The 11559-nt window shown below is 40.8% G+C and overlaps 1 protein-coding gene across 1 annotated transcript; it reads right to left on the reverse strand.

Annotated features, from left to right (window-relative positions):
• Window positions 1-2968: 2968 nt before the first annotated feature.
• LOC134669356 (BTB/POZ domain-containing protein 2-like) lies at window positions 2969-9494 on the reverse strand. The gene is made up of 4 exons (XM_063526872.1): window positions 8537-9494; window positions 7691-8144; window positions 6143-6289; window positions 2969-5100 (listed from the first exon to the last, which is right to left on the reverse strand). Exons 1-4 carry the CDS (start codon window positions 9298-9300, stop codon window positions 4942-4944), a joined length of 1524 nt encoding a protein of 507 aa, XP_063382942.1. The 5' UTR covers window positions 9301-9494; the 3' UTR covers window positions 2969-4941.
• Between the last annotated feature and the right edge of the window lie 2065 nt (window positions 9495-11559).

Here is an 11559-nt window from a genome sequence, read left to right on the forward strand (position 1 = left end):
TACAATTACTCTTTATTTTTCATTTTTGATTGAATTTTGGGGTGGCACCCACAATTTCCGCACCGGGTGCCACCCACGCTAGCTACATCTGTAAACAACATGACCAATCCAATGAGTACGAAGTTGTTTATTTGTTGCCAATAAAACTAAACTACTGAATAAAACACAAATAGTGTACATTTGTTTATTACTATCGCCTAATCTATACAAAATACTCTTTTAAAATACATAGATCATTAATAATATAATTTTACAGTAGGTACGAGTACATATGGTGCTACCTTACTAGTGCGATAATTAGCACATTTCGCAACTATGTCGGAAATTTAAAGGGCCATATGTACTGGAAAACCTTGTACAGTCATCAGCAATAGTATCTTACACAACTAGGGCCGCAAAAATATGTGACACGTTCTTATTTGGAGCGCAATAAGAGCGCGTCATATATTTTTGCGGCCCTAGTTGTGTAAGATACTATTGCTGATGACTGTACCTACGATACATGTGCGAATAGGTAATACATGTTTCTCGCACTTGTATCGTAATGTACAGTCACCTGCAATAATATATGTTACTCTTCGAAGGCCGCAAAAATATGTGACACGCTCTTATGGCTCTACAAATAAGATCGTGTCAGATATTTTAGCGGCCTTTGTTGTGTAACATATTATTGCAGGTGACTGTACCTACTGTTAGGATTTAGATCTCAATTCCAAGATTATCTCACGCATCGTTGGCATCAAATAATACACCCGGAAAGTGTCCAAGATACGTTATTTTTCTTTGTACGGTTTTTCTATGTTTTTTTTCATACATACAATAAAACGATATAGTCAATTGATGTTTTTTATTCATGAAAATAAATACGGGCTATAACAAAATTCTTAATTTCCCCATAAAATCTATGTATTTTTTTAAAATTAAATATTGGTTATTAGTAGAGATGCACCGGATATCCGGTTACTATCCGGTATCCGGCCATTATTTTACTATCCGGCCGGATACCGGATAGTAACATTGCTTGATTTCGGAGTAAACAAATTGGATTTAAGAAACAGACACGGTCATAATCGTACTTGTTATTATTTTAAAACAATTTAATCATTTCACTGACATGCACGCGCACTCATATCGAACCTAGAAATGAGTCCGCGCGAACGTTTACTAGGAAACAGGTCAAACCTGCAGAATGCGCACCTGAAAAACCGAAATGTAGGTATAGTTCCGCTGCGCTGGCCGAATATTCGGCGGCCGGATACAGGATATTCGCCCGATGATCAGGCCGAATATCTGGTATCCGGTATCCGGCCAAACAACTATCCGTTGCATCTCTAGTTATTAGGTATTTTTAACATTTAGGTACAGTCAGAGTCGTATAGTAGGTAGCATCCAAAGTATTCAAATAGTTTCGGTACCGCATACAAACAATATGGTATAGGTACCGAACTATTTGAATACTTTGGATGCTACCTACTATATTACTCTGACTGTACATGCATTTTTGTGACACTGTTTAAAAGCGATACAATAATATTATACACACTTATCATTTCTTATTATATTGGTACCAAAGAAAACTGAAAATCTGTGTTGATTTGATATGTTAAATGTTATACAGGGTGTTACTGACCATCGGGCTTTAAATCCAGGGCACGATTATACTCGCTAAACTAAGCTACTTTTATTATGGCACCAGCCCCGAAATCCTGATTTTTTTTTTACTCTTTCATACATTTTGGCTGATCAGATGTCGACGTTTTCTATGGAAAAGCCAAAAAATTTTCCCCGATTTTAGAGTTGGTCCCATAGTAAAAGTAGCTCAGTTTAGCGAGTAAAATCAAGCCCTGGAATTAAAGCCCCATGGTCAGACACATGTATGCAATCACGATCAAAGGAACTATAATTTTAGTGAGGTGGGTAATGTTTAGATATTTCAGTCACTGTTACTTCTATAAAATAAGAGCCAACAGGAGTGGTCATTTCTCCATACAAACTTACTCAGCTTTTTCCTCCGTGAGTTTTGATGCTAGAGCAATAATTTTTTCAACACAGATTAATATTGTCAATATCTGTGTCGGACCGTTTTGCTTTTTTTGATATTTTTGTTTCTTAAGGCGCTAGAGCCCTTCAGAAATGGCCAAAATGGCCTCATTGACTATGCCGCAATGAGAGGCGTAGTATGTAAAGCTGATATCAATTAGCCAAAAAAGCAAAACAATCCGACACAGATAATTTCATAATCATTTAGATTTCCAATTTGGTTACGATTGGTTAAGTTTTGGAGGAGGAAACAGTCGAGTACGAAACCTGGATTTTTGAGATTTTTACGCAGGATGTTTCGCCTTGTCCTTATCGCACTAGTTTTAGGAGCCGTTAGCGAGACGGGTATATTTACCTAAAATATTTAAAACTCAGCTCCTGTTTCGTCTTAAAGGTATGACGATTATGCTCATGAAAGGAATCATCAAGCTATTTTCTTTGAACAGACAGCAGCAAAAGTTGCTAAGCGGGCGATGTGTTCAAAATTACCTTTACACGCTCTTATTTTCTTAACAATAAAGTCGAGTCATAATTTTGAACACTTCGCCCGCTTAGGGGTCATCCATTAATTACGTCACACGAATTTCTAGCTTTTTTGACCCCTCCCCCCCTCCTTATCACACTTGGTCACATTTGGCAAACCCTTCCCCCCTAGTGTGACGTATTTTATCAAAATATTTTTGACGATATAAATATTAGTAATTTCATAACCCAAAACTGTCTAGGAAAGAAAATTAAACGAATAAAGCCGATTATCGTTTTAAAAACTTGTTATTTAAATGTATAGCGAATAAAATAATTTCAATAAATTTTCGGTTACTGATAAAGCTAAAGTGACGTCACAAAGTTTGTGCCTACCCCCTCCCCCATGTCACAATATGTCACATTTTCTTGACCCCCTCCCTCCCCCTAAACGTGTGATGTAATTAATGGATAACCCCTTAGCAACTTCTGCTGCTGACTGGACAAATATTTTTGCTTTTACTACAACATTGTTATTTCTACTCAGTTCAAGAGAAAAACACATTTTAAATACATTTTTGAAAGCTTTCTCTGCGGTTCAATATAACAAAAAACTTCGGGATATTTAATTAATGTTCTATTAGTATTAAAAAGTGATCCGAGTAGAAATAACATAAAAATCACAGAAATTGTAGCATTAAAAAAATATATTTTTTCAAAAAAAGCGTATAAATAATTGGAAGTATGTACAAAAACATAAATTTATATCAGGAGTTCTAAATCATATAATGTATTAAAATTCATAACATTCGCTCCTCGCATTTTGAATAGTTATTTGTACAACAAGAGATCAAAGTTTGATATTTCTTCGAGTGCTTATTTTGAGTCCCGTGCAAGCGAAAGATTCTATAATACTCGCTACGCTCGTGAATCTAATTTAGAATCTTGAGCGTAGTAAGGGATTCAAAAGCGCACGAGATGTAAATAACTTTGATCTCGTGTAGTACACAAAATTTTTCACACTAAGCAGTGAGAACATACCTAGAGGGACAGAGATAATAGAACCCAAGTATATCGAACTTGTATTAGACCCCGCATGTTGAAATGACATTTGACTATAAAAGTCACTTGAATGACATTTTGTCTCACTCAGTGAGCAAAGTACGATTTTGCTCACTCATACTGTCTCACTAAGTGAGCAAAGTACCCTTGTTCGAGCTGCTGAGGTGAAAAATAAATAATTTGATTAATGTTCTACGTAACAAAATCCATTGCACATTGACGTCAATTCACGTACTTTTTAAATACTAGTGCTCTGTTTATCAAAAGCTTGTAACTTGTAATGCAAGTGGAAGTCCCTTTTTGACAGCTTTTGTTAGAAAGGGACTTCCACTTGTATTACAAGCTACAAGCTTTTGATAAACAGTGCACAGCTCGTTGAAATGAGACAGAATGCGTAGAGAGAGACGTATGATAATCGATCTACGACTTAGGTCATAAGGTTTATTTTCCTATGACCCGGTTCTCGCGGCAATATTTTTTGTCAACGATGCTTTTTTAGCTTTTACGATTTTATCTAATGATTATAATCTAACGAGCGGACCGGATGATACACCATAGTCCAGAGTTTGGTTCCAAAACAAAAAAAAACAGAAAAGACAAAACTGACTTCGTGACTAGAAGAATTTCGAACCCACACATAGTCACAGTTGCGAATGTGTTCATGACGCGTACACGAGAAAATCGGCGCGTTAGAAAATCAGCTTCTTAGTATAGTATGAATTATCTCAGATGATTTTTTCGAGTTCGGGTGCTAATCCGTTAAACAAAAGAATTTGTTTCTTTTAAGAGCGGCACGCGCCAAAGTAACCATGTCGTTTAAAAAGCAACTATCGTGATAGTATTAAGGTTCAAATTCATATGATAGCTTGTTCAGAGAACAATCAGGTGGTCTTGTTTTTGGAGATAACAAAAACGTGTTATCTCCGAATGGGCTGTTTCATAAATCTGAACCATATGATTAGAACGGTAAATTTGCTTTTTAAACGGGCTTGTTCCCGTTACTTATGTCGGGGCTATTAGCAGTAAGCATTATAACCACTGCATAAAGGAAACAATACCTTTTGTTTAACACATTAGGGTCCGAGCCCGAAAAAATCACCTGAGATAATTCATAGTATGAATTCGTCTTTTTAAATTTTAATTTTGTGTTTGGAATAGTGATCGAAAAGAGCCTTTGCAGCTCTTTTTTTAGGGCTCGCCTCATCTCTTAAATAGCGTAGGCTCTTAAACAGAACTAGGCTCGGGGGCTAAAGAGCTAAACAGGCGTTTAGCCTTTTAGGCGTCAAGAGATGACGCGAGCCCTAAAAAAAGAGCTAAAAGGCTCGAGCCCTTTGGATCACTAGTTTGGAACAAATATAATCTGTGGTTTTTCTCTGCTTATATGTAGAATATGATGGCGGGTATCTGACCGTCCTCGACCGAAGTCCCGTTATTATTGCCGGCCGCGTACGAGAACTGGAAGACTACCTTTTCCCCGTTGTTGCAGTCCACCGTCACGCGGCGGAGACCTTTGGTGCCGTAGTACGAATCTGTGCCCTGGAAATGGGCAGTTTTGGGTGAGAATGATATATAAGATGTAATAAGATAATATAATGTTTTGAAAAGATGTGTCCCGCCGAGTTTGTTGCCGGTCCCATATTGGGATACCCTCCTCCAATTGAGGGGGGATTAAATCTTCTCGAGACAGAGGTGTAGGGTTGGAGCCGGTGTAGCTTTATTCGAAGTCCATAAGCGCATTGTAATATGCCTACATGGAAAATATCTTTATCTTATCTTGCAAGCAGTAGCGGTGCTAGGCGAAATATGGCCGACGGCATAAAAGGACCATGGGTAACTTTGTAAGTATGGAGCCTGGTCCAAAAACTATGTACTTCATTTCGTTCTATGGGCACAAAGCGGAATTCCACTTGGTGCCCATTACAAAACTGAGATATTGATATTTTAGTGAAAATGTCGCCACCCTTATTACCTAGGCAATAGAGTCGAAGCAAGTAAATTAATTGTTGCAGTGTAATATTCGTACACCGCCGGGCGAGCGCGGCGGTGGACTCTATTGCCCAGGTGATAAGGGTGAAAACATTTTTACTCAGATACCAATATCTTAGTTCTGCAATTCCGCTCATTACCATTTGGTGGAAAGCGGGCATTAATGAGTAAACTTCACTCAGTTTAACGGTCATAGTCTAGGTTAGCAGTGTAAGCAGCAGTAAGTTAGAAGCAGTGGTGGCGGAGTCGATATGACGTCTGACTTACAATCCGGAGGTCGCGGGTTCAAATCCTGGCTCGTACCAATGAGTTTTTCGATACTTATGTACGAAATATCATTTGATATTTACCACTAGCTTTTCGGTGAAGGAAAACATCGTGAGGAAACCTGCATACATCTGCGAAGAAATTCAAAGGTGTATGTGAAGTCCCCAATCCGCATTGGGCTAGCGTGGGGACTATAGCCCAAGCCCTCTCGCGCATGAGAGGAGGCCCAGCAGTGGGGCGTATATAGGCTGAGATGATGATGATGAGTCTAGGTTAGACGCTTCGCTCAAGACGAAAGATAAAGTAGGTATGAATGGATATGTACCTTGAGTTTAGCAGACGCGATGTAAGAAGTGTTGGGCAGTATCTCGACAGGCTCCTTGAACATGGCGCGGAAGGTGTCGTCGGTGCCGTCGCAACAGAACGTCGTTGTGTTGGAGCCGCATACTTTCTTTGTTGCTAGGTGAATTATCTGAAAAGTACGATAGTTATTTGTACAACAAGTGATCAAAGTTTGATATTTCTTCGAGTGCTTATTTTGAGTCCCGTGCAAGCGAAAGATTCTATAATAGATTCACGAGCGTAGCGAGTGAATCTAATTTAGAATCTTGAGCGTAGTAAGGGATTCAAAAGCGCACGAGACGTAAATAACTTTGATCTCGTGTAGTACACAAAATTTTTCACCCTAAGCAGTGAGAACATACCTAGAGGGACAGAGATAATAGAACCCAAGTATATCGAACTTATCGACCCCGCATGTTGAAATGACATTTGACCATAAAGGTCACTAGAATGACATTTTGTCTCACTCAGTGAGCAAAATCGCATTTTGCTTTTAAGAAGCAAAGTACCCTTGTTCGAGCTGCTGAGGTGAAAAAAACATTGTTTTTTTTTCAGAAAAAGTGTGCCAATTGCCTACACATCTAATTATCTTGATTTCTTGTTGTCCACGCATATAGGGGTGGACGAGAAGATCTTGGGGTCGTGGATGAGGTGAGTTAAATGACACATGCTCGTATAATAATTAACTTTGGTGATACATAGTAGATGTTAAGATATCATGCACTGTAAGCGGACGGGCACGACCGTCCGTCGCAAGATTGCTGAGAGCATGGCCGCCGCCGCCGGCCCCGCTGCCCGCGCCCCGCACCACGCACGGCGCCGGCGACGGCTCCCGAACATTCCCGAGCAAAGACGAGGCGTTAACACTTGTTTTTCGCAAAACCCGGCAACCTTCAAATCAAGAGTGAACAGACACCTTCTGGGCGAGCTCGCTCCATCGTAGGCCACGTCTACGCCTCGGCTAGTCTGTGGCCATGAGTAAGCCCATTCATAATAAAAAAAAAAAACATTCATTTTTGGTAGGCAAAACATTCAATCGCGGGGCGTGATGGTAACGCCCCGCGATTGTTATGCCACTAAGGGCTGATTTAGACGGCACGCGAACTCGCATGCGATTTTAGTTACATTGCGGACTGTTGGTTACGTCCAATTGAGTCGCTTAACTTCAAACTCGGGTAAATCCATCCGTCAGATTATGCGATTTTGGCATTAGGAAGAGGTAATAGGGTAGATATTTGCTGAGAGGGTCGAATGGATTTACCCGAGTTTGAAGCTAAGCGACACAATTTAACCGACCGATCAAAAACCGCAATTTAATGAAACTCCCATACGAGTTCTCGCATCGTCTAAATACTCTAAATGAGCCCTTAGTGTCCTAACATGGTCCTAACTAAATTGGTTATTCAATACCTGCGCTAAGGAATGTCCAATTTAGCTAGAACCTAAATGGCTCAACAATCACGGAGCGTGACTGTACAAGCTTTTATCGTTGACTGTACTTTTCTTTCAACAGGAAAAGTGTTTAACCAACCTGCAGATGTACTTCATACTCCGTCGGTCCGAAATACGACCCATACAGTCCAAAACCAACTACAAATATTCTTTGGTCCACCGTAAACCTGATCCGGTCAGTAGTCCCACTGTAACCCCATCTAGACTCCGTCTGCGGAAACCTGTTCACCGTTAACTCCTTCCCTGTCATACAACATCTTGGTGTGTCTAGAAACCCAACATTTGGTTTAGGGTTTACGGTAAAATAAAGAAACAGTTGAACTATTTCACGGTCATCGAGTAGACCACTCTGTGCGGGGCCCATTGCAAATTCTTCTACAGACATAAGGGGGAAACGGATGGCGTTGAAGGCTCGTCCTAGTGATGTGCGTTGGTTGGTGGGGGTTACAGGGAGTTGTCTACGGATGCACTCAGCCTCTGACCAGCGCAGTACCGCTGAGAATATTTTGGCTTCTCTGATGCGTAGGGTGTCCCTGAAATCACAAAATATGCTTTTTAAATCTTGTTGGTGAAATAGTTGTTAAAATAAATTGTGTTGAAATAGTATGAGGGAACAGTCTAGATTTGGCATTTATCTTATTTAATCAATTGAATGATGAATAATTCAATTATAATCAATGTAATTTATTTGATCTAGACCTAATTATAATGATTATTATTAAATAAAAGTTGGAGTTAAAATATTTGTCTTTTTTTTGTCACACAAAACTAAACAGTGGTGACTTCTTATAATAAAAATCAACATAAAGAGTGAATAGACTGAATTGCAAGTTATTATTTTATTTATTTTAATAGAAACATAAAAATTTGATAACACAAACATAGTATCCTATTCCATGCATACATACAGTTAAAAATAATTTACCTTTCTAAAACTGCATTCAAGGTGTCTTGATCAATATCAGTAAAACCTTCAGCATTTAAAGCGTCAGCTGTATTTTTATCTATCATCTCCAAGCAGAGCGCAGCTAGTTGCGGCTCGTCAAACAGCCGCGCCTGTGTCAATAACAGGAAAGCATTGTCCGTACCCAAGTTACTCTTTAAAAAATCCACGCAATGCTCCTCTAAAGCGGCTACCGCATACTTCTTAGCAGTGTACAGAGTTGTCATAACACTCTCCGGACCAATCCGAACTTCATCCGAGTATAGGAACTTAAGTAAATGGAGGAACGCCGCCGGCTCCACATCGGGTAGCTCTACTTCGTCAGATTTGGTCGCTAGGACGCCATTGAACATCACATCGAAGACCGCACTGCCGACGGAGAGGACGAACTTGTGTGCGGGTATAACTTGCTGGTTCGCCTCCCTACCCACGATAAAATGGACGTCGCACAATATTTCGTTGTTGAAGAGAAAGGACAGGCGTTCCTTGACGGTCGTTTTGGTCGCTTGCCAGTTGTGTAATCGGCCGCCGCTGCTGTTCGTAGGTTGAAGATTCTCGATTGCAGACGACGACGCGATCGGCTCGCAAGACGGCCCGCTTTCTTCGTCAGGCGCATTGCTCCCTTGCCTCGCCTGCTGGTTAGATGGCAGCATGTTCTGCGGCGGAACCTCATCCCCGTTCCCCCCATCGTCCAGCCTCACGTTAAGCAATCTATTTACTACATCATTCTTAAACACAGGAGCCATTATAAACTTCACCCGTCACACATATCAGTCGAAAATGCCGGGCGAATTCGCAACTGGAACCTAAATTGACGTCCTGATAACTATTACGTGAACATTGGAATAAATTGGTGTCAATTTGGGATTGTAATGACCGAGAGTTTTGTTTATTTATGTACGAAATGTCTCGACAAATTTTAGTTTTATTTATGACACAAGTGACAGTGAGCGAAATGAAAAAAAAATGTTGCCAGTACTTTACTTCCAAAAACTACCATGAACGCATATTAAAAAATATATTTGAACCTATTGCACACAGAGTAAATTGCGCATAGTGAGCATAGAGCATAGGGAGGAACCTTAGAGAATATAACCAAACGGAGTGGCCATTAACAGGCGTTCCCCTCTGTCGAAAATAGGCGGCCAATGGTCAACCACATGTATGGACTGACGTTTATCTGACATGACGTACCTATACATTTGATGTGCCCCTCCCCCGCAAAAAACGGCAGACTATTTTGTACCGAAAATTATAGACATGGCGTCTCCGTTGGTTATATCCTATAAGGGAGGAACAAAGAGAAGTATGAATAAAGTATAAAGGCCCCAGTACACAATGGGCCATCGCCGGCCACTCCAAGGGACGCATTTATGCGTTAGAGGGAGCAAGAGATATTGCTATCTCATTCTACCGCAAGGCTGCGTCCCTTGGAGTGGCCGGCGATGGCCCATTGTGTACTGGGGCCTTAATATACAGGGACCGTGCGCGGGGTCTGCCATCTTATGGCCTAAATCGGAAACAAACATGTACATTGCCAAAGCTAGTTCTACCATCTACTACTGTTCTCGTACGTTTTCTTGTACATAGTAGATTCTGCCATCTTGTGGGCTACACCGGAAGCATAAACTTCACATTTACGCCTCGCGCCAAAAATTTGACGGCTCCTATGCTGCCCCTTATACTTAGTTCATGCACGCTCCCTATAGGACAAAGGAAGTCCTCTCGTGCAACTAAAATTTGAAACCATTTTGTAAGCTCCATCTGCAATTCTGTGCCAAAACTATCATCATCCATTCAGGCCTTTAGCATCTTGATAGATGATTTATGCAGCGTCTGTTAGCGAGGAACAACGTCTCTCGTGGCTGTATAAGCCAATGCGGGACCGGCATTTGCGACCGCATTTATGGCAGCTGAAGCAGGGAGTCATGTCGGCATCATCAGGTGGATTGTGCCTCTGCGCGTTTTCGGGCAAGGTCTTGGAACCATGCGTTGTCGTGGATTTCGCGACCTTTCGCGATGGTACCCCTCCATCCATCGCGATCTGATGCGAGTTCCTCACAAGTGTCCCTATCGATATCAAAAGCGACCATATCGCGTTTGGCGCAGTCCTTAAAACGCAGCAAGGGCTGAGCAAGGGACATCCAATGCGGCGCTTTCGAAATGCTATAGCCAAAACTATGTAGGTATAAATAGACCCCTGTAAACCCGATTTACACATTGATTGAATTTATACATTAATACGACCGGTTTTGATACGACCCTGACCCAGAGCGAGCGTTCTTCAAGGTCGTATCAAAATAAGGTCAAATCCGTACTAAGCTGTTAAATCTGAATAGGGCTCCTATTCTGATTAGAATACGAAACTTTAGGTTAGGTTACTTAAGTAAATCGAGAAAATTTGTAAGTGGATTTTCGATCGACTTCGTTAAACTTTAATGACCAAAACAATTACACACACAACAATATAGCTATAGTATGGAGTTCTTCAAAAAACGAGTGTATGGTTTTTAAAGGGTCGAAAACGCGTATGTAAGGCTGCGTTTCTACCAGATATGTACCAGGATCTGCACCGCCAGCGAGGGATCCATGTGTTTGTTAAAACCAATAGAATACATATTACTGATTAGAGCTGCGCTGAACGACTGTAGGTAACTGAAGTGATTCTATCGGTTCTTAATCTCCTTATCCCTCTCACATCTTAGGTGGAAACGCAGCCTAACACCCCTGGAGTTGCAGGCGTCATAGACTACGGTGACTGCTTACCATCAGACAGGCTGAAAACTTGTTTGCCAGTGTCATGGTATCAAAAAAATTAAAAATAAGCAGCAGCATTAAATATGTACCTATTGAGGGGGGGTGGGGGGAGTAAATTAAAAATATGCTGCGTATCATTATGTCCGCTCGGATACTGTCTAGCGCTAACGCTGACCGAGCGCGGAGCTACGAAATGTCTGGGCTATAAACGCGAAAATCAAAGTTCGTAAATTGCGGGGATTTTCCTC

This window comes from Cydia fagiglandana, chromosome 12 (genome assembly GCF_963556715.1).
Source record: "Cydia fagiglandana chromosome 12, ilCydFagi1.1, whole genome shotgun sequence".
NCBI classification, from domain to species: domain Eukaryota; kingdom Metazoa; phylum Arthropoda; class Insecta; order Lepidoptera; family Tortricidae; genus Cydia; species Cydia fagiglandana.